The 24,506-nt window shown below is 34.4% G+C and overlaps 1 protein-coding gene across 7 annotated transcripts in view; it reads left to right on the top strand.

Annotated features, from left to right (window-relative positions):
• The window catches only part of TBC1D32 (TBC1 domain family member 32), a 211,104-nt gene that overhangs the window by 27,472 nt on the left and 159,126 nt on the right, over positions 1–24,506 (top strand). For 6 of the 7 annotated variants that reach the window (XR_013381762.1, XR_013381757.1, XM_077901391.1 and 3 more), the window contains 10 exons: positions 1,056–1,181; positions 4,256–4,334; positions 4,433–4,536; positions 4,629–4,690; positions 5,274–5,418; positions 7,897–7,956; positions 14,208–14,298; positions 17,761–17,901; positions 20,244–20,336; positions 22,512–22,654. Coding sequence is in view for 5 of the 7 variants with exons in the window: in XM_077901391.1 (XP_077757517.1) it covers positions 1,056–1,181; positions 4,256–4,334; positions 4,433–4,536; positions 4,629–4,690; positions 5,274–5,418; positions 7,897–7,956; positions 14,208–14,298; positions 17,761–17,901; positions 20,244–20,336; positions 22,512–22,654 (1,044 nt within the window). In the remaining 2 variants the exon portion in view is untranslated. The remainder of the gene's footprint in view (positions 1–1,055; positions 1,182–4,255; positions 4,335–4,432; positions 4,537–4,628; positions 4,691–5,273; positions 5,419–7,896; positions 7,957–14,207; positions 14,299–17,760; positions 17,902–20,243; positions 20,337–22,511; positions 22,655–24,506) is intronic. The other variant, XM_077901385.1, reaches the window with a different exon arrangement.

The following is a 24,506-nucleotide window of genomic DNA, read 5'->3' as shown; positions in this document are numbered from 1 at the left end:
TGAGCCACACAGGCGTCCCAGAAACCTAAATTCTTAATGGGATTTGTCTTAAAAATTAACTGAGAAGGAGAAATTACTTAATGTTTCTGAAATCTCTCCATAGTCCCCCAGTCCCTATCACAAATATAGTTATATTTAGAAGTTCTTTCATATGAATATATAGACACTTTCAAGTGCATGTGTATTCTTTTTCACCTGAAACTTGATACCCTGATTTAGAAGGTCTCATTTCCTAAGGTCTTATATTCTCCTGTGTCTCCTCTCCTCTCCTGTCCCCCACCTCTTGCCCTTTTTAAACCACTAGGTTTCAGTTATTTCAACTGGAGAAACAACCAGATTTTGAGAAACAGGTTGGAATCAGTGTTATTACTCACTAGTCAGAGAGTGGTGGGGGAGAAGCCTTGTTGCATTCATGATTGGAATAGAGCTATTTTTCACTGTCTTTGGGTCATACTATTTTAAGTGAATTCTGATTCGATCTTGCAAAGAATGATTAAGAAGTAAGCTTTCTGTGAAAATAAAGACATTCAATTTTTCATCGCACTGTTAACTTTTTCTACTTCCGTGATTAGGTCAGAAAATATGGTGTAACATCAAAAAGTAGTCCAAATTAATTATTTTGTTAGAATTGTTCCTATATTCTGGAATGGGAATCCTTCACCAGGCTATTTTAAAAATTAAGGCTCTCAAACTATAGGACCACCTATAGGTGCTTGCTTAAATAGGAAAGATGTGTGGGACAAAGCCATTGGAAAACTTTGCCCGGTGATTTGGATTTGGCCACCATCCTCCTTCCTCTTTCACTTAGACATGTGATCTAGAATCTCCAACAGTGAGGTTTTAGTTTTTGCTTTATGTAAAATAACAACGTATTTTTTTCTGGATAACATTTAGTTTAAAAAAATGAGTTCTCAAAAATTGTTTTATAAAAGGACTTCTGATTTTTGTCAGTTTGCTCTTTAGAGCAATCATCTAGACTGTTTTCATTGTTTAATATTTGGGGTATTTTTGATATTCTAGTGGCTGAGTATTAATAAACATTTTTTAAATTATAGGTGAGATATGAAGCCTTGCAAACCTTATGTTCAGCTCCGCCATCTGATGTTTTGAACTGTGAAAATTGGACTACACTCTGTGAAAAATTGACAATGTCTCTTTCAGATCCTGATCCTGTGTTTAGTGTAAGGAAAATGCTTAAAGAAATAGATATTTTTAAAAAAAATTTTTTCCCACCATTCTATAAGAAACTGAATGATTTTCTTTAATAGTAGCTCTAATATTCGTGGAATTTCAATCCTAGCTTTTGACTTGTGAAGATTTTCTTTAAAGGTATTAACTTGTTATTTCATGGTTAGATTCCCAGTGTCACACTTCACTGCCAAATAAGAGTAGACTGTTACATTGTACCTTGTTTTATCTTGTAAAGGGATATCCAAGTATTTGTGTCTTGTTTTTGAATTGAAAAATATTTTAAAAGACTATTTAAAGCATTTTAGAAGAATTCATGATATATGAAAATTTGAACTTAAAATGATTAGAATTTATTCTAACTGAATCATAAGCATTTTCTTAAAGTTTTTTTTTTTTTTAAATTTATTTATTCATAGAGACACAGCTAGAGAGAGAGGCAGAGACACAGGCAGAGGGAGAAGCAGGCACCATGCAGGGAGCCCGATGTGGGGACTCGATCCCGGGTCTCCAGGATCACGCCCTGGGCTGCAGGCAGCGCTAAACCGCTGCCCAGCATTTTCTTTATATGCATTTAAGTATTTATTTAGAGATTGTTTAATTGCTTAAAAAGAGAAGAAAACTAAAGTTAAGTTTAGAAGATAATTGGGATGAATCATGAAGCAAATGTAGAAAATTCCAAAAATTACGAAGTAAGTAGAGAAATGATTGTAAAAAATGATTCTCCTATAACTTCTCTGGAATACTATTACATGAGTAAGATTATATTAAAAAGTATATTGATCACTGATATTGGCAATATCACTGATGTGAATTAAAAATCCATAAATTAAAAATAGTTTTAAAAAATCCTATTATATCCTATATTCATATTTAAATGAAAATCTAGGTTTAGAGTGTCTTTTTCTTTATTGATGTGTCAATGAAGAAAAATTTGGCAGTAAAATTGTTACAGTGTTTTGTACAGAACTTAAGATATTAATACTACAGTTAAATTTTGCTATCTGTTCAGCAAATATGTATTGATTACTAACAATGTGTAGCATTCTAGTTTAGATTTTGGAAACAAACTGAGCAAGACAGAAGTCTTTGCCTTTGTAGAACTTACATTCTAGTAGAAAAAAATATTAATACATTAAAAAAATTAAATACATTTATTGTTAAAAATGACATTCTTCCATCAATGAAGATATAATTATACTGGTAAACAGAAGTGGTTTGGAAACAAGTGGTTTATTGCTTTTATAAGGGAGGAAAATGTGTTCAATTACCTAATACCTGGTATGCACTTCAACCTTACACCAGAAGATTATGCAGACCTCTGTAAAAACTCAATAATCCAAGAACTTCAGAAGGGAAAAAGATATTTCAGGATTACTTTTAACATTTCAAGGCTTTCTAAAAGGGAACACAACTGTAAATTTCTCTTTATTTTTTTCTTAACAAAGACAGAATAAGTGGTCAGGTAGGTTTCCTTTCATTATTTAAAAAATTATGCAATAACTTTATAAATAGTAAATATTCTAATATAAGTCAATATTAGGTCAATATAAGTGGCTTTGTTGAGCCATTATAGATTATTCAGCAAGAGTATTGTCAATGCTTAATAAAATTGGAAGAAGTTGTTGTAGAGGGGAAATGGTAATAGAACCAATCATTTTGGAGTAGAAAACAAAGTATGGCATTCTTTTCATTTTGAATTTATGCATGATCCAAATTCTTGAGGTTGATTCTGTTTCTTCATTTCCTACTCTGAAGGACTCTTGCATGTAACTGAGTGAAGCATATAGTATTTGAAAAGTGTGACAGATACCAATTGCTGCAACTATAAAAATTAACTTTCCAAAATATTTAATTAGTTTTTTTTTTTTTAATTTTTATTTATGATAGTCACAGAGAGAGAGAGAGAGAGAGGCAGAGACATAGGCAGAGGGAGAAGCAGGCTCCATGCACCGGGAGCCCGACATGGGATTTGATCCCGGGTCTCCAGGATCGTGCCCTGGGCCAAAGGCAGGCGCCAAACCGCTGCACCACCCAGGGATCCCTCCAAAATATTTAATATACTGTGTTCAGTAGGAATTCCTTTGGGTTATTAGAAATTTTTAGTTATTTTTGTGTAACCATTTTTTCTAAGAAAATTATGCTAACATTTGATATAGGGAAGATTAATTCCCCCCGACCACTCCCTCATCCCCCACCCTGTCTTGCCCAGAATAAAACACTTGAGGAAATCTTAGGTTTTTCTTTAATGAGATGTTAAATTTCACTGTTAGGATTAATTTCATCACAATATTAGAGTTGGTATAATTAAAATGATAGCTACCATTTGTAAGTATCTACTAGGGCCAACGATTTTTCTAGCTACGTCTATTAACATTTAATTCATTTACCTTGTGATAGTTTCTATTTTAGATTTTAATCATGTAAATTTGGAAAATGTGTTAAATGATATTTTTCTTGGGAATAGGCAAAATATTAGTCCTGAATGTCAAATTACTGAAACTACCCTTGTAAGCAATTTAAAAAAACAGTGAATGCTGGATTTGGAAAGGAATGGAGTATATTTTTTTTTGTTTTTGTTTTTTTTAAAGATTTTATTTATTTATTTATTCATTCATTCATTCATTCATTCATGAGCGACAGAGAGAGAGAGAGAGAGAGAGAGGGGCAGAGACACAGGCAGAGGGAGAAGCAGGCTCCATGCAGGGAGCTGGATGTGGGACTTGATCCTGGGTCCCCAGAATCAGGCCCTGGGCTGAAGGCAGTGCTAAATGGCTGAGCCACCCAGGCTGTTTTTTTTTTAACCATATAGGACTCCTACTTTTCTCTTCATATCTTCATATTGTAGCTTACTCATCAAACCTCACTCTTTCCCTGCCCATGTGGTTTTGGTCAATTTTACTTTTTATTGCTCAATACAAGATTGTTCTCTTATTTATAAGTACATCCCCCCTCATGTTTCTGAATGGTTTATTTTGTTTATTTTCTAAGTTTTTCACTATGTGAAATTTTTTTTTAATCTCTATCTTTGTAAGAATCTCTGATGCAAATCTTTTCATTTCCGCAGGACCGGATTTTAAAATTCTATGCACAGACATTTACTCTTTCACCATTACATATGACTAAGGAAATTTATACAAGCTTAGGTATGTTTATTAAATTTTTTTGTGCTTAAGAAAACAGATAGGAAACTACTTCTCAGAAAATATTGTAAATAATTAATATTTTTAATTTTTCTTTTCAGCTAAATATTTGAAGTTATACTTTCTTTCTAGAGAAAATCATATTCCTACTCTTTCAACTGGTATAGATATAAGTAATCCTAATGTGATCTGCTTACTTAAAAAGGTATTCACTTGCTATATGCTTTTTAAAAAAATTTAAATAGTTCTATATTTAAGAATCCTGATTTTTGAGACCTGTTACACACTGCTTTTCAGGTTCGTCTTCTAAATGAATATCAGAAAGAGGCTCCGTCTTTCTGGATTCGTCATCCAGAAAAGTAAGTTTCCTAATTTATGCAAATATGAAATATAGGGGTGTTGCTGTCCTATGTACATCACAAGGAAAAAGAATAAAGACAGTCTTAATTGACTTGTGTGATGGGGAAGGAATTAAGTTTACTTAGCTTTTCATATTTGTGCTTAGCTATATGAATGGCTCAATGCAAATATCATTTTATACCCTTTATTTATCACAACAAAGCAAAATGAGGTTGTTGTAGTCTTGCCTCCAGTTCTTTTATTATTGGTCTTTGCTAGTTTGAGTAAGTTCCTTAAGTGTTCTTTAAACTTTTTCTTTCAGTTCTAAAATTTTTTAATAAGGTTGTACGTGCAATTATAAGTCTAAAACAGAAAGTTAAGTTTGTAGAGCTAGTGGTGAAGTAGAAAGAACATGAATTTTTTAAAAAGCAGGAAAAAAAATGGGTGTGAATCCCATTTCTACCATTTGCTTGAAACATAAAAAAAGTTGTTTCTAAAAATTTTTATTTTATTATTTTATAAATATAAATTATATCACTGATGCTGTTGTATGTGTAATAGCATTTGTTTTTTTCTAAAACTGTTTTGTTCCCAAACTTTAAGGTATATGGAAGAAATTGTGGAGAATACCTTGTCCTTATTATCAGTTAAACATGACCAGAGCCATCTTGTCTCACAAAAGAATTTGGATCCGATTTACTTTTTTGCATTGGTTGATACCAAGGCTGTGTGGTTCAAAAAGTGGATGGTAAGGAAAAATGGAATGTTTTCATACTTTTCAGTGCATTGCTGTATTGTTTCAAAAAATAGCTAAAATTCCAGTTTTTACTGTGTGCTAAGGGTTCTAATCATTTCTACACGTTAGTCCTTTAAATCTTGTGACAGTCTATGAGATAGATGGTATTAGTACCCCATTTATTGATGTGTCAGTTTTGTTTACCTCGTAAGCGACAGAGTTAGAATGGGATTTTAAATGATAATTCATTTGAATCCATTAAGCTGAATGACCTACCCAAAATCTAGTCTTTTTTAGTTTAAAAGCTTCAAATTTTTAAGGTACGTACAGTTGAACATGAGTTCAATTTTCATTTTTTTCCTCAGACTTAGGAGGTCTGTCTGAAAATATCCTTCCATTTGCTTCCTCCTGAACCTGCAGTTTGGAAAATGTTTAATGCCTAAATGCTGGTGATTTCCAGTGGACCTCATTACTGTTCTGGAACTGAAACTAATTTAGGAGTTAAGAGAGACCCTTAGGCTGTCACCTCCCTCATCTGCTGTGGAATAAGAGTGGTCTGTGTGATAGTAGCTGCAGCACTGTTGGCTTATTATTCTCACATCTTTGTTCCTCTAAACTGGTCTGCCAGGCATTATGTATTTGTTGCTGTGGAGAAGGGAGGAGGGTGGGGCCATGACTGGCCACGCAAAGCAGCAACATGTGTATTTATTGCTTGATAGAGTTTGGACATTACCTCATTGATGGCTTATTTTTATTTTTATCTTTGTTTTGCCTTTTGTTATCTAAGCTGTATAATAATGCCCAATTAACCAAAACACAGTTAGGTCTAGGGCTTAGCCCTTACTGACCTCTATTGTATACCTTTGATAAGTGTTTGCTCAATTTAATTAACTTGAACCCTTTGTTTCTTACATCTGATACTTTCTTCTTAATTTTTAGTTATCAAATTGTACCTTTATTGTAGAAAACATGCAAAATATGTAAAAGCACAAATTAAATTTCTACAACAGAGGCAAAACTATCAAGATTTTGGTTTATGTAGGTACATTATATACACTTTTATTGGTTTTGCTCTTTAACAAATCCTATTTATAGTTTTTTCACTTAACATTTTTTATTGTCAGTACTTGATTCTCAAGAGTATGCAGCAGATAACAGAAAACTAACCAATAGAAAATTCTTAAAAAAAAAAATCAACTCCTGAGTGTTAATGAAAATTCATCACATTATCCTATTCTCCTTTAAGTCAGAGGTTAGCCGACTTTCTGCCAGCTGGTAAATTTTTGGTTTTATGGGCTGTACTGTCTCTTTTAAAAAAATTTTTAAAAATATTATTTATTTATTTATTCATAGAGACAGAGAGAGAGGGGGGCAGAGACACAGGCTGAGGGAGAAAAAGGCTCCACTCAGGGAGCCCAACATGGGACTTGATCCCTGGTCTCCAGGATCACATCCCGGGCTGAAGGTGGTGCTAAACCGCTGCACCACCGGGGCTGCCCTGTACTGTCTTTGTACCTACTCAATTCTGTTGTAACCCAAAAGCATCCATAGACAATATATAACTGAATGTATGTAACTATTACCATATAACTTTATATACCAGGTCAGGTGACAGCTGAACTTGGCCTGAGGGATGTAGTATAGTGATTGGTCTAAGACATGCCCTATGAGGATTTCTTTTTAGAACATGGTCAAAAGTTGAATTGTTGGTCAACATTTCTCTTTTAAAGTTGAAAAAAGGATTACTAATTTTTGAAAACATTTTAAAACAAAAGGGTTAAAACACAAAGGGGTTTTTATTAACGCTCAGTTAACTGCTACCCCATTTAATTAACTCTATTTCCCAGAATTCTGATAGTTTTTACCAAGTTTAATACTGTTTAATAATTTGTGTTACATAAAATGAAGAAACTACATTGAAAACAAGTGATATCTAATATAATTTAGTAATATTTATGTATAATCTCCCCTTTGTGCAGTGCATAAAAAGCATGTTTTAATCCTACTATATTCAGCTCTAAGGAGGGAATTATTTTTGGCACTTTGAATCACTTAAAATATATGATTGACAGAAAATGATTAAGATACTGTTCCATTAGAATATTTCATGCTGGGCAAACTTCTGCATATGTAGACAGCAGAGTGTCCTCCTCATTGTGAGGGTTGTGATCTCCCTGCCTCCACTTTTTTATCTTTCCTTCAGATATGTTTGTTGATAATGGTTTTAAAATAACTTAGCACAGAAACTGGTTGCAATTGAGGGAAAGAATATTTTTCTACTGTTAATAAATGATCCATAGTTTTTTCGTATCATTTGCATTCTTGTGATTGCTATGCTCATAATCCATTGTACATAGAAAAACCTGTTTTGTACTGATTACAATAATTTAAAACTTGGTAATTTATGTTATTGGAAATGATGCAGGAAAAATAGACTTTGAATGGGATGGCTTGAATATTAAATTAAATATCGTTTTCTCCTAATTTTAGCATGCATATTATAGCAGAACTGCAGTACTAAGACTTCTAGAAAAGAAATATAAATCTCTGGTAAGTCTGTTTCTGTCCTTATGTTGAGAAATAATATCACAAAATACGATGTAAAAAGTTGAATGTGCAAAGTTGAATGATGATTATCTTGGTTGATGATACAATCCCCTTTTTATGTGATTTTTTAAAACTTCCATTCTGTGAGACATAAAAGGATAAAAATAGAAATTTAAATTATAGTCAGGATAACAATTAGGAAATCCATAATTACATAGTAAATTAGGATGCTAACAAGCTAGTTTGAGATAGGCCCTATTTTAAGTATTGTAACTGAATTCAGGTCAGGTGTTTATAGGAGAGTTGGTTTTATAAAATATACCCATGCTTTTGACTGAAAGTTGTATGAAAAACTCAGAATGATAAATGCATTTATAAAAATTAATTCAAGTTATACACGATATAAACTAATACTGTAAAATATATTAGCATAATTTTCTGCATTTATTGCTATTAGCAGAATAGTGTGTAAAGGCATCGAAAGAAATTGAAAAGAAATTGTCTAATAACAATTGACAAACGACGTGAGATTTTTAAAAATATTTTTAAAAGATCTAATATGACTTTGAAATGATAAATATGATTTATGTAGTTAGAATCTTGAGTTTAAAAGGAGAAGGGAAATATTCCTAGAGTAACGAACTTCTAAGTGAGTGCAGTAGAACATAAAATGGAAGAATAATATATTTTTTTGTGTTTGAGAATCGAGAGCATTGAGTTTCAGGAAGGAGAAGAGAGGGATATTGAAGAATAGAGTGGGAATTTCTTAGTAGATGTAGTAAGTATTTGGGGTGCCTGGGTGGCTCAGCCAGTTAATCAACTAATTCTTGGTTTCAGCTCAGGTCATGATCTCAGGGTTGTAAGATTCTGAGATGGAGCCTGAGTTGGGCACCAAACTCAGTGGGGAGTCTGCTGGAGATTCTCTCTCCCTCTGCCCCTCCCTTTACTTACATGGGTCCACGTGTGTTCCCTCTCTCTTTCTCTGTCTCTCAAGTAAATGTATTTTTAAAAAACCTAATGTTTAAAATTTTTATGACATGAAGTCCTTCCACATCTCATTTCTCTCCCATTCCTATTTGAAATGAAGATTTAGGCCATATGAACATAGATTGATCTTGTCAGAATACAGAAAGTAGGAGGAAAAATCCTGATGACTCACCCTCCCATGGTTTGTCATGCATATAACTCACTGTTGCTATTACAGGGGCCCAGGTGGAAGTATTGCAGATGTTTCTGATAGATTAACTTTTTAAATAAGGAACACATTTTTAATAATTATATCATAATCAGTGTTTAGTTTGAAAAACAGTTACTTTCTTATAAACAACTTTTATATTTTACAACTGGATCAGATATTTCCTGTGCATAATGGGCCAGGCTTGCGTGAGGTTTCAACTTAAACCTCATTTTCTCTTAAAGAGCTTTCTTAAACTTAAAAATATCAAAAGATTTGTGTATGTGTGTTTGTGTATGTATAAATTTAAAGTAATCTTGGCCCAACTTTTGAAAAGAAAGATTGAGGAAAATGGATACAAACTCTGTTCCCCCCACTTTTCAGATTGAAGATCAGATTTTGTGCATGGACAGTGGAAACTTTAAAACCATTGCATGCATTTGTCTTTTGCTTTGTAACTGTTCCTTGCATAAGGACTTTAATCATAGCAGTGTGTTTGGCAGGATGACCTGCTAAAGCATTTCCTATAGCTTCTCCTGCATACTTTCTGATAGCACTTTCCTGCTGTCAGTTTTTAAGAGCTGAGAAAGTTGAGAGCTTTATTTCCATTGCATCATTAAGTCATGAACTAGTTGAAAGGCATTTTGGCTATTAGCATAAATATTTAACCTTTTATTTTTAACAACTTCATTCTTTGCCCAATCTACCCTTAAGGGAATGGTTTCTGAAATAGCTTTATGTAGTGTATTTTCTCTTTTTCTTGCCTTCTCAAAGTCATTTAAAAAAATACTGACAACTAGAGTTTAAATTCTCTCTTGGTTTTTCACATACCCTATTTTTAAAGTTTTCTCCCCTGCCTTTCCTCTATCTTAGGGGTTAGCAATTAAATATACTGGTTGATATGTGTTTGATAGGGCAGGAGAATAAATATCAAATAAAATCCTGAATTTTACAGCAAATTTCTGTTTTCTTGGGGTTGAGGAAAATCATTCTTTAACCTTCAGTTTGATTCTTTAGACTGTGGTTTAAATTTTTCTATTATACTTTTGCTTCCTGCCCCAGTTTAAAGGGGATATCATATGTGATTTTTCCTCTCCTGAGTGTGTCCCTTTTCCTGTGATTGTTATCCTTTTCTAAATAAAAGGTAGCAATATTTAAGAAGCAAAGGAGAGGAGGAAGGAATAGAAGTGAGTGGTGAAGATAAAGCTGGTTGGGGATGGGTGCAAGGAAAATGGGTTTCTGAAGGTTTGAATGGAAGTGAAATAGTCTTTCAAAGAAACCATCTTGAGATAATGTTTTGAATTCTCACTTAGAGAAGCTGACTATTCTTTGTTCTTTTGTCTCTTAATTTAGAGCTTCTGTTAAGCATTATTTTGTTATGTCAGAAGTTCCCCATAATGGTAATTGTTCTAAGTCATTTTTGGTTATCTTGCTTACCAATTAACTGTGTGTGTAAGCACTAGGATTGTAAGAATAAATTCATCCAGGAAGTAGAATTTCTATCAGGAAGAGGTTGCAGCTTAGATTTAGAAAAACTCATGACAAATATCAAATGTATCACTATACTTTTGGGCAAAAATATGAGCTTCTGAATGATGTCTCAGGTTTTGACCATGCAGAAGCTAGGGATCAGTGACATGAACTGACTAATCGGAGTAGCCTTGTGGAATTTTTGTAGGGGTTGCAAGGCAGTTTGACTAGTTGCTTTTACGTGAATTTGTTGCTAATAGCCAAGAATCTCAGGGCTGACTAGGATTTGATTGACTAGATTAGACACTTCTTAGACTGCGCTTCCTAATGCTATTTATGGAGCTCTCCTTTATATATTCAGTAGATGCAAGATAAACCAAAATAAAACAGGAGTTGAGACTGTACAGATAACAAAAGCAAAATAAACACAGAAGAATAAGCTGATTAATAGCAAAAATGCTTACCAAATAGTGCCCCTCCAAAACAAAAGGCTACTTTCTGTAAAGACTTATTTTATTACAAATCTTAATATACTAAAATTAATTTAGCAGTGAATAATCAGTGAAGCAGGTCCAAGCTCAGATCACTGAGACCAACTTATGGTGGCAGATCTGAAGGACCATCAGAGTTTGGGACTCAGGGAGGCCTAGTGAACGCTCTTCTTTGAGGATCCAATGGAATACTACTAAGTGGGAGTCTTCAGGGTCATCTTTATGGAAGCACTAGACTTGTCCAGGATTAAGACCACTGTTGAATATGTGAAACAACATATAAAGCTGAATTTATTGCTTAAGTTAGCCAAAGCAGATTTTTAATCTTACAGGGTTTTAGGGAAGCTTAGAACTCAGAAACTGGTGGGGATTCAGAGGCAAGAGTGGGTTCATATCAATTGTGGAAGGATGGCAACTCAGGTGAGATTCTTGCTGACTGGCTTTTACAAATATATTTCCTGGAGTGTGTCTATTCTTGGCTTATTTTCAGAAGCACGGAGCTAACACTGGTGGTTGGCTTTCAGGAATATATTGTTGAGATCCATTGACATATATTGATTTACAGGGTTTTAAACTTGTTATTCCAGATACCTGTGATTGTGGTTATGTAGATTTGTCATCGATTTATTAAGTAAATTTAAATCTGGTTATGACCTTTATTATTTATAAAACAATCACTCTTTAATGAGGATTGTGTGGAATTTTTTTATTCTTAATGAGCAGGTGTTCTCCTGGAAAAGAGAAGTGGTGTGGTTAAGGTTGTGGCAGAAAAATATGTCAGGGGAGTGGAATAGGATGTTTAAAGGCTTAGCGATTGTAAAACACAAAGCATGTTTAGAAACTACATATTTTATGACTCGACACAGGAAATTTCCTGAGAATCAGTTCTCTGAATGCTAATACTAAGTAGATGGGATGGTGTTTTCTGAAAATTACTTGGATACTTTAAATTGGGACTATGACAGTTGGCCTGCTTATAATAAAAATAGGCCTATTTAAGGGAAATATTCAGTCCTTTTCCTTTTATAACTAAAAATGTTCAGTTTGTTGTAAATGTCAGTTCCAAGTATGTTTCAGATTTAACTGTGTTGGTTTAGTGAGATTTTGAGTGAATTTACTTTTGATGAATTGGATATTTGGTCATGTGTTGAATTGGCTTTTGGTGACCGATTTTTACATGGGTTGATCTGTTTCTCTGTGTTTGTGCATATGTGTATGGCTGTGGATGGGGGTATCTAAGAGGAATAACACATATATAATATGTCGAATTTAGGAGATAGGCTTTTATTCTAGAGATACGGTGAGTCACTGATTAGTGGCCATATTTGGGCTTTGGAAAATTTAGAAAATGGCTTAAAGGTGCTAGGTGGAGATAGGGGAGAAGTGTTGAAGCAAAAATATGAAGAGTATTTCAAGTAATCCAAGCAAAAGGTGATGGAAGCATTAATTTAGGCTGTGACAGCATGAATTGGGATAAATATATGGACTCAGGAGTACCTTTATTTTTAGAATATAGGGTGTAGAAGACTTGGTTTTTTAAATGGGGGATGTATGAGGACTTAATTGAGTGATTAATGTAATTCATCGAGATAAGTAACACAGTAGGAGGAAAATAGGAAGAAGTTGGGAAGGGTAATAACTTTAGATTTGGTAGGTTTGGTCTTAGAAGTTTGAGATCAAGATTTTCAAGAGGCAGTTTCATATTGATCTGGATCTCTAAAGTTTAATTTAGATAAGATCTATAGATATGGGAGGATATCCTGAAAACCACCCCTCAAATTTGATGATTTGCAGGGAGAAAGAGGAGAGTTGACAGAAAAAAGTATCCAAGAAGCTTATGTGGAATGTCCTCCAGGGAAGCTCATTAAAGACTCTGTCCCTTCTCCTTTTTTAATTGGGGATTGATCATGTAGGTATCTTCTGCGTAGCACATACCAGAATTTCAGACTCCCAGAAGGAAAGCAGGCGTTCAGTATAAACCACCTTGTTTGTATACATTACTTAGGTACACAGAGCCCTTCGTATCAGTTCTTGGAATTTCCCCTTGAAATAAGCTCCCAGTTGGTAGTCAGTGTCCAACCTTGTAAGCAGGCCTTTGTTATGATGTGCCTGCCATAGTAACTTTTTTCGGTATGACACTGAGGCCATTCAAATAAACTATGAACTGTCTTTTCTCCACACAATCTTCATCTTTTTCCAATAACATCTAAACATGATCATCTCCTTCCAACCTGAGAAAGAATTCAGTGTTGTCTCTAAGATTCCTATACCAGCTGTTGCCATTTTTTTCCCCCACAGCCAGCCTTCCTGAAAATGAAAGTTATACCAGCTGCCTCTACTTTCTCAGTTCCTATTTCTTTTCATTACAGTTTGATTTTATTCCCAGACTCCCCTGAAAGTGATATTTTCAGGGTCACCAACAACCTCTTTATTGCCAGTCTTAACAATTATCAATCCTTCTGTCACTGATGGCTTCTATTTTGAGAATTAGAATGAGAGGACGTATACAGGAAGTAAGTGCAGAGGAAAGGGGAGAAGATTTGAAGTCTGCTTGGAAGAATGGGAGAAGGAGGTAGAATGGAGACTCATAGGGGAATGACTGGGTACAGTAGCAGTTGGAGATCATTTTCTATTGTCACTGTTCTTTGCATTATGAGATTTTTATCAGTTTTCAGCATTCTGGTATCTGAGATGGAAATGAAGGCTTGATCTAGTTTATATTTTGCTGGCTAGATAAGAAGAAAAGACTCTAAGGCAAAGGAAAAGGAACTGAGGATATTGGCAAGGGAGTTCCTAAAGTTGTGGTCACGGAATTTTTGCTTCTTTCACTATAAAGTATGAAGTATGTATTTATTTTTATCCATTGACCTGGACATTATAGCAATATTGTTGGTCCACAAGTATTTTTGGTGTTTCCCAGAATGATGCCATAGTTAAAATGAGACTGAGGAAGCTGAGCTTCAGTGGTCTAGAAAGGTATTATTTTAAATATTTTAAAAATATTTTTCCAGCATAATTTTAGAACTTTGAGTAATTTTTTTTTTTTTTTTTTTTTTTTTTTTACTGCTTGAACTTGGGGGCTGTAAATTTTTAGAATTAATAAGTTATTATTTTATTAGATAACTACAGCAGTTCAGCAGTGTTTTCAGTACTTTGACTTGTGTGAAGCCATGAAAGTCAATGAGATTTTGAGTCATTCAAAGCATTGTGGTAAGTATTGTTTTCTTTGTTGCATACTTTTAAATATGATACCTTTTACTAATAGCTTAGTAACTTATTTTTTAACGGTCAGCAGCATGGTAAATTAGATCACTTCTGCTAACTTAAAATATTTTCACAAATTTAAAAGACACAGCACAATGATGACTTTAATAACAACTGTACATTTGAAATTAATGTATTAGCATATGGATCCCTACATATGTAGCTCTTCAATTTATGCTAGAGTATATGTCCTAGTCTGTTATTTTACAATAATATATTGCTCATTCTTTCCTCTAGTGTATTTAGTCATTAAATTGTCCTTTATACATTTTAGGAGGAGGAATATTTCTGTAAAATACTGTTTTATTTCTGGATGCCCTACCCTGTGATTCCTATCTGCTTATCCTGTCTGAGCTAAAACACCCTAGATGTTTCATAATCTAGCCTTAGTCACTCTATTGAATCTAAGGAATAATTACAGTAAATCTTCTCTTATAGTCAAGATTCTTCTGCATACCAATGTCTATACACTTTGTTAATCTTTTATCATTCTCTTATGTCACTTTAAGCAAATAGTAAGTTCTCTGAGAATATGAAGATCTTATTTTTTTATCCTTAGGTAAATTCTTTAACTCAAGCAAGAAAAATAGTCAAAGACCAATAATTAGTGGGTTTCAAAACTAGTGTTTTGTAGTAGAGGGGGATGTACAGAAGCCAGAATTTATTTAAGATGAAAAGGCTAAATTTACATAAGGATAAGTTTGTATATCCTTTGTAAATTATGGATTTTTAAAACTTCTTGATATTAAAATGTCATATCTAGTGCTTTTTTTCCCTCCCTATCTTTCTACTAGGGCACCATGGCTTTGCTCTCTTCCCTGTCTAGTGAAGACCTGGAGTGCTTCATGCTTTTTTTCTTTTTTTCTTTTTTGCCATTTCTTTCAAAAATCCTTGTTCTTTCTTTTTCATTTCAGAGTTTCCTGTCTGCAGTGTCTTTTTTATTTTTTTATTTTATTTTTTTTTTATTTACTTATGATAGGCACACAGTGAGAGAGAGAGAGGCAGAGACACAGGCAGAGGGAGAAGCAGGCTCCATGCACCGGGAGCCCGATGTGGGATTCGATCCTGAATCTCCAGGATCGCGCCCTGGGCCAAAGGCAGGCGCCAAACCACTGTGCCACCCAGGGATCCCTGCAGTGTCTTTTCTTTAGATCAATTCAGTCTCTCATCCTCTCTGGTCTTTGGGAAATTGAGTAGGGAGCATGTGTAAGGCAATTAGTGCTCATAACTACTTTTCTAAAAATAGCAGCTGTGTTACATCCTCTTAGATAGTCTTTCTTCAGTGTCCACAACAGCTGTTGCAAGCTTTCACCTGTCTTACCAAGGGCCTTGCTTTGCCCTGGCCCACTTTTCTCTCAAGAGGAGAACTTTCATCCTACTGTACTAAGAAAAGTGGAACTTTACAGATATGAATTCCCCAAATGTCCTGCTTCTGAGCACGCAGATGCTTGTTTTTATGCATTGATCAATATCCCTTTTCTCTGGGCTGCACTAAAGAGGTATTCTCTTCCAGATTGATTTTTGTTCTTGATTTTGTTCACCTCTGGCATTCTTTGGGTTTTGTTTCCATTTTAGAACTAGGACATGGCTTCACTTGCTATTGTGTCTCCCTTTCTGTTGGTACTTCTCCTGCATCCTCTCAACCTCCTTGTGTATCTTTCAAAGAAAGACCTGAACCAGTACACATGTATTTTACCTCTTTGCTTTCCTGCAGAGAAAACTCTTCTAAGCATCCTAAATACACCCAGGCCCCATTTCTTTACTACTTATTCACTATTCAACAACAGAAATGAGGCATTTTCTAGTGCTCCATGATCTTCCCATTATCAACTTCGCCTCTTTCTTGTCCTAATATTACAGTCTTTGTCTCTGTTGATCTTTCCTCTCATCTTCATTGTACCATTCTTTTTTTGGATTCTCTCATTCGAATGAGGAATCCTCCTTTTGTTGGAAAAGCTCTTTTCTATGTATGTATGTACTCACAACGGTTGTGACCTTTTTTTTCTTACCTTAGTCTACCTGTTGTCTCTTGGGGGAATCCATTTACTTTCATGGTTTAAAATTATATATATGTGTATGGTGACTGAAATTCTTAAGTCTGCCACTTTTCAGTATTCCCGATCCATAGACCCATATCATACTTAGACTATTTGACTGAGTGTGCTCCATGGGCACTTGAATATCTCTTTGTTCTTCTCCATTCTTGTTGCTGTGCTTTTGCTCGTGATTTTTTTTTTTTTTTTGTAAAGATTTTATTTATTTATTCACGAGAAACACAGAGAGGAGAGAGAGGCAGAGACACAGGCAGAGGGAGAAGCAGGCTCCATGCAGTCGATCCGGGGTCTCCAGGATCATACCCTGGGCTGAAGGTGGCGCTAAACCCCTGAGCCACCTGGGCTCCCCTGCTTGTGATCTTTTTAGTCTTATTTCAGGCCTTTACCTTCTTCCATGCTACCATCAAGGTTAGTTTTTCATATGCATATTTGATTACTTTAGTCCTTACAACCCTTTAATATCATTTCAGTCACCTCTACAATAAAATCCATATTCCTTCTGCAGCTTAGTCCTCTGTGATCTGCCCCTGCTATCCTCTACCCTCTTGTCTTTGCCACTTGTCTTCCTCAAGTTCTAGTCATACCAGACTAATTGCCATACTCTGAATTGGAAGCCCAGTTTCATGCTTCTTACTGGTTTTTGACACCAACAAATAGTTCATGGTCTTATATAAAACAGGTTCGGGGATCCCTGGGTGGCGCAGTGGTTTAGCGCCTGCCTTTGGCCCAGGGCACGATCCTGGAGACCCGGGATCAAATCCCACGTCGGGCTCTCGGTGCATGGAGCCTGCTTCTCTCTCTGCCTGTGTCTCTGCCCCCCTCTCTCTCTCTGTGTGGCTATCATAAATAAATAAACTTATAAAAAAAAAAAAAAAAACAGGTTCTCAGTAGATCTTGAATGTATGGATGAATGGTATATATTAGGTGTGTATATATTTTACAGATTCTAATTTCATTTGCTAACATGGTTATAAATAATACAGTCTTTTATAGTATTGACTTTTAATGGGTAGAATTAAACAGTAATATTTTCTATTGACTTCCTCCCTTATTTTTGAAGTTCCTATTAATAACAAATACCTCTGACAATCTTACATTGTTTTAGAACGAATACTTAGTTTTGTGATGAATGCTTTTCCCTGAGCTTAAATTTTGTGATGAATGCTTTTCCCCAGAGATTTAGGTGTTACAGGATCTTAGGAAAGATAATTAACTTCTTTGTTTTTCCCCCAACACCAACAGAGTCTTCATTACAGACTGCAATGTTGTTTAATATTCAGAAGGAAATGAAGATAGGTACTATCTAAAATATAGTAACATTAAAATAAATGTATTTGTTTGCTTCTTTTTTAAGGGAATAAACAGAAAACCTTCTTCTATTCAGGACAAGAATTACAATATATTTATTTCATTCACTCACTGTGCCTTTTAGGAAGATTATTGATTTATACACAGGGCAGACGGCTATTTCCCATAAAATTGAAGAGTAGAAAAGGTAAGTACAATTAGGAGAAATGAGTATGTTCAGTTTGGTAAGATTTGTGTGCTATGAATTACTAAACTTCAGAGGTTTTGCATGATCTCTTCTAAGATACTTAGTTGACATACCTTTTAGTCTACTGATGGCTTGTACACATTGAAGTATTATATTTGCTTTTATCAGTATGTGCTTTTTTCCTGTATGTTTTCTATTCATCCAGCCTTTAATGCTTTCCTTATTTTTCCATATCTCAAAATCCTAGACATACTAAACAATCTGGATCTGGATTCAGAACTAGAAGACCTTATTTAAATTATAGTTCCCTTATAAACTGGCTGTGACCTTTTAGGCAAATCACCTAACTGTTGTTGTTTTTTAATCTACAAAAATGGAATAATATCACTGATACTGAGCTCATACAGTTTTTATGGTGATCAGAGATAAAGTGTCAGAATACTGTTTTATAAACTGCCAAGCCTTGTACCATTTGATATATTACTGTTACCCTAAGTCCTATTTTTTAGAGTTTCCCCCATCAAATTTCAGCATATAGTATTATTTTTTTTGCCTCCCTTAAAACTTTAAATTTATACTAGAAATACAGTCTAGGGATCAGCAAACTTTTTCCATAGTAAGTGTTTTTGGTTTTGTGGGCCACACACTGTCTCTGTTGCATATCCTTTGTATCTGTGTATTCATGTGCTCGTGTGTGCAAAAGAGTTATCACAGCAGGCATGAGACTGTTATCCTTAGGAAGGCCTGCTTGCAAGGTTGCATTTAGCTGGCATCTGGAAACTTGGATTTCTCACTCCTCCTAGAACTGATAAGAGTGGTTCACTAGGCCTACCAAAGTTGTACACACAGCATAGTTTACATTGAATACTTGTTTTCCTTCTGGGAGCCTGAAATCTTGATATATGGTAGGCAGAAAGTGCTTATGTCATCAGCCCCCAGTAAGAATCTTGGGCACTGAGTCTCTAAGGAGCCTCTTGGTAGCCAGCATTTCACACGTGTTGTCACAGTTTGTTGCTAGAAGAATTAAGTGTATTTTGTGTGACTCCCCGGGAAAGGACCCTTGGACACTTGTACCTGGTTTGCTCTGGATTTTACCAGTCGTTGTGTCTGGGTATGGTTTGGGGGACCCTTGACACTCTTTACACACCTTTAAAAATGTAAAACAAAATACTTTTATCTTGCAGTCCTTCCATAATTAGGCCATAATTGCTATAGTTTGCCAATCATGTTATGGAGTGTCTTCATTTTGAACACTTGTGCTGTTTCCCAGTTGTTTTACTTAAGTCTTTCTCCTCATTTATGCTGTGACTTCCGTAACAAAAACTGTTTTATGTACTTGTATATCCTGTGATTGTGTAATTCTAGGTATAATGAGCATTTAGAGTAGACTTTCAAGAAAAGAGCTGCCATTTTATAGGATATTGTTGACCTTTACAGAAATAGATTAATAAATATTTGTGATGTTATTGCAGGTATTGAATTGAAGTTTCTATGTCTGTCATTTGTAATTTAGCACTTTATGTTGACTTTTAACATCAACTTTTTGGCCTATCGAATGTCATGGGTCATCTCGAAACTCAGTTTTGGGAGCCATATTCTACGGTATTAACATAAGTCAACACTTACCTCTAAGTTTCACGTGTTTTCACCAGAATCTTGATGTAAAGATTCTGCAGCAGGGGTTTGTAAATTACAACCAATGGGCCAAATCTGGTACGTTTGTGTGGCTTGTGAGTTAATTGCTGGAAAAAATTACAAAGCTATTTTGTGACATGTGGAATAAGATTAAAATTTTGGTGTATGTAAAGTCTTATTGAAAGACTGCCATACTTGTTCATTTGTAAATTGCCTATAGTTACTTTATTAACTGTTACTAAAGTTACTTTTGTAACTTTGTGACAACATCAGAGTTAAGTATTTGTAACAGAAACAAATAATTTTGCCTAAAATATTTCTTAGAAGAAATTTGACACCTCTTGTACATTTCCGTTTAGATAAATTGGCTGGAACAGCATATAAGCCTGAATTTTATCGTTTCTAATAAGCTCACAGCCCTGATGAGATTCTTAGATCTTCCTGTCATAGGTTTATATCAACTGATGGGTCCACCATAAGTGGTAAAGTTACACCTGTGTGTAGCATCTGCTGACGTTACTGTCCTTGCCACCTTTTAACTTCCCATGTCTAATTTGTTTTCATGGGGTCCTCTGTCTGGGGTTCCAGCCCCCTTCTCCCTAATTTTACCACAGTGTCTAAAAAATCGGGAGAATGGGAAGCTCAGTTAAATTTTTCTAAGTTGTAAGAATATACTAGAAAATAATCTTCTTTTTTCCTTTTCGAAGATTTAGTATCCCTTACAGATCTGCTGGTTCTGTTTACCCAACTTATCTATTACTCACCAAGTTGTCCAAAGATGACATCAGCTGCACATTTAGGTAATTTTGCTTCTATTTTAAATAGTGTAATAGAAAACATCTAAAAATACTTAATATTCCATTGTCTAGATGTTTTGAGTGACTGACCTAGTTTGGTAAAGAGGATTCCTAAGATGCAATATTATTCATAACAAATTACATTGGACCTAGAAGTAAACCATGAAATTTAATTTTGTTCATTGATGTTTTAAGATGTTCCCAATTTACTAGCTTTTATGTAGAATCAATTTTGCTGAGCATTTTAATGTTCTTAAGATCAAGATGTTCTTAAGAAATGCTATTAAGGGAAATTTGATTGATAGGTAGTAATGTGTTCTTTCTTGCAGTTTTATGCTTTATACTTGCCTGATGTTTTGATCAGCCTGCTTATTTTAGCTCACATCCAAAATTTCAGATCCTCTCTCATTAAAGAATAAGGCAAAAACAAAAGCTTCATGTTTTTCAGTATAATGACTTTTAGTCTTTAGCAGTTGGCTAGCTTATAAAAAAGTTTAAAATATTAACATTTAAAAGATAACTTATACTTTTCCCTCTGAATATTAATGAAAGTTTACAAAGTAAAACATTTTAATAACAAACACTCCCATATTCTATAGATTCATAGTGTTCTAAAACTGGAAGTTATCTTAGAAATGCTGGCAAAATTCTGAGAAGAATTCAAGTGAATTAAAGAAAAAAAGTAGTTTGGGCCATAAATAGTAGTGATATATCCATCTGTCAATCGGCATGTTTTATTTATGTAATTATAACAGCTTATTAGTCTTAACAATGGCTCTTAAACTTCTTTCTGCCTTTATAGCATTTCCATGTATAAATATGTAGTTTAGGTCCTCTTGCTATATGCTCCGATAACATACTATGCTTCCTTTGTAAAAAATGTTCCCTCTTATAATTGTGTGTCAGTGTCTTGGTTTACCATCTAGTGGAGTGTTTTTTAATTTTCTTTGTCTTAGTTACTTCTATTATAGTACTAGCACAGTGTCTGGCACATAGTAGGTACTCAAAAGTAGATAAAAAATGGGTGAATGAATGAATGGACATATGCTCATTGGTAGTATCTCTCATTTCAAAGAGGGTCTGGAACTGGTTGAAGAGATCACTTTTTTCTCCATTTTCTTTTTGTCAAGTATTGACTTAAAGTCTTAGTGTGTTCTTGGAGTATAGAATAATGTAAGCTAAATTAAGAATTTTGGTTTAATCTTAATATTATATCTTACAACCATAAGCTGCTAACTTTTTGATTCCTTACTTTCTTGTAAAACATTATTTTGTGAGTGTATTAGGTCAAATAACCTGAAAATATATCAATTTATGAAACCAAAAATATCACACTGATTTTAGTGACTATTCCCTGTGTTACATTTATTTATATTTGTGTTTTCCTATATATATTTTAAAAGAAAGTCTTTACAATGCTCATTCATTTCACCAGTTTTATGGTAATACAAAAAATGGTATATTAGTCTTAAAGGAGCTTTCATCTTTTCTGCCTTTTTGGCCATCATTTATTTTACTTTCATTTTCTACCAGGCCGAACACTTGAATACATATATATTTTTTAAAGATTTATTTATTTGTTATAGAGTGTGTGTGCCTGCGTGTATATGCAATTGCTGGGGGCGCGGGGCACAAGGAGAAGAAGAGAGAAACGCATGCAGACTCACTGTTGAGTGTGGAGCCCAATGTGGGGCTCCATCTCATAACCCCAAGGTTGTGACCTGAGCTGAAATCAAGAGTCAGATGCCCAACTGAGACACCTGGGTGCCCCAAATACATATTTTAAGAAAAGGAAAAAGTAAATACTAGTAAGTGTTTCTGGGAGGAGAAAAGTTATAAATTTGCTTCAAATTGTATCTTCACTGTTAAGCAGTGACTTAATGTCAAACAGTGAATGATCTGTTGTTTCTCAGCATTCAGATTTGTCATTTACTTTTTTAAAAAATTGACTTGAGTATATTTTAAGCTTAATTGATTTCCCCTAAATTTCAGGTTATTATTTAACAATACCTCATCTTTTGGGCAATGTGTTGTATGATTTTTTTTTTTTTTACCTATTTAACCTTAATATTGAGCTTTTTTAGAACAACAATGGCTAACTCATAAATAAGATATATTGAGGATATATTGAGTTCTTAATGTTTAAAATTTTAATTTCTAAAAGTACTTATTTATCAGATAATTACTCTCCTGCAAGTATGGTGACTGAAGTTCTTCAGATACTCTGTGATCAAAAAGAGTGTGCAGTCGAATGCCTATATAATAATACTGTGATTGAGGCACTTCTTCAGCCTATTCATAATTTAATGAAAGAAACCAAGGTTGGTATTTACTAAAGAGAGTTTCTTAATTGGGTATTAGGGAATACTCAGGGGGACTTTGTTTCTAAATTTGATGTATTTGAAATAGTTATTATACTATCTTTCCATGTATGAATGTATTTTATGCCGACATAGATTTTTATTTACTGTTAGATCATAGTTTATGTAGTCAATTGATTTGTTATTGACAATGTAGGGGGACAATACATACAATTTTTTTCCTATGATTTTGAGGATTGAGAGAAGTTATTAAGATATTTGTCTTGCACATTTAATAAATCCTGTGAATTTTCTTATTTGTTTTAATAGTAATTTTATAGCCTTTACATTATTTTTCTGAAGTCAACTCTGTTTTGTATGAAGAACTAGTTTTTTAGAAAAAAACTTATATGTATGTTCAGAACTGGGATGTTTATGTCTCTTTACAGTTTGTATGGCCTATTTCTTTATATTATATAATTTAATCCTTACAAATGAGGCTGAAAGAAGTGGATTTCTCAAGGGCAGATATTTAATAGGTGGCAGAGTTGATAACACTACTTGCACTGCTGTCTGTTCATTTCTACGACTTAAGCTTTGGGGAATGACTTAAATCTTAATAGGCTAAAGGTTTTGCCTTTCCGTGTGTGTGTTTTGTATTTTTACTGTTTTCATCTCCACTTAATGGGCTGGGCAGCTGTTCACGCTATCATATGGTCATTATTTATCGCTCGTTCAGAAAACAGCATTTATCTGAATGTGGTACAAAGTATGGAATTCTAGGAAATTAAGGGGAGATAATTTTGATTTCATGGTTAGCCTTAGGAAGATAATAGAGAAGAACCAACAGAATTCCTAATACAGTTTAATATAGTAGAATGCCATGATGTCAATAGTAATATGAAATATGAACCATTTACCATGTTTGAGAAATGTGCTCTTGGACTTTGTTTCAGAGTTGTTTATTTTTGCTTTCATATATATTTAACTTTTTATCTTCTTGTGGCTTCTTTCCTTTATCTATAAATATACCTGAATCTGTCTCATAGTTGGGATAAAAGAAGCTCTTGATCATCCAGTACACATCTTTAGTTACCACCTAATACCTGATCTTTTTAATGATAAGCTTTTAATTATGCACGACTGCCATAGTTGTCCTGGCTCCCTCTATAGTCTTGGCTCCCTCTATTCTGTCATGTTTCAAAACATTGCGTTATCATCTTACTTCCATTACATCCTTGATGCTTCTTTGATTGCTGTTGCTTGTAACTTGCTACACCTGTAACTAGTAACCACTTTAGAGACTATTATCGACTGATTAACACCATAGACAACTTCTAAAATTGTTTACCTGGCTTTCCTGAATTCCTATATATTTTGTACCTTCCCTTTCTTTCTTTTTTTTTTTTTAAAGATTTATTTATTTATATATTCATGATAGAGAGAGAGAGAGAGAGAGAGAGAGGAGGAGGAGGAGGGAGAAGCAGGCTCCACGCCAGGAGCCTGACGCAGGACTCGATCCTGGGACTTCAGGATCGCACCCTGGGCCAAAGGCAGGCACTAAACCGCTGAGCCACCCAGGGATCCCTGTACCTTCCCTTTCTAAGCATTCTTTTTCTCTCACCTATGAGGGCTCCCCTTTCCTGCTGTCTTCAGTGAGTCACAACTTGGTTCACTCTTCTCTCAGTATGCATTTGCTAGGTGACTTCCTCCAGTTCTGAAAATTAGATGTGTAGTTAACTTCTTTTTTTTTTTTTTAACTTCTAAATTTAGATCTCTAGCTCCAGATTTGTCATTAGATGCTTGCTAAACACCTTTTTGAGTTATTCCACGAACAAATCAAACTCAGTTTTTAAAACAGTACTTTTTGATT

The sequence above is a fragment of the Canis aureus genome, chromosome 1 (genome assembly GCF_053574225.1).
Source record: "Canis aureus isolate CA01 chromosome 1, VMU_Caureus_v.1.0, whole genome shotgun sequence".
Taxonomy (NCBI): Eukaryota; Metazoa; Chordata; class Mammalia; order Carnivora; family Canidae; genus Canis; species Canis aureus.
This window is presented reverse-complemented; position numbering and strand designations above follow the sequence as displayed.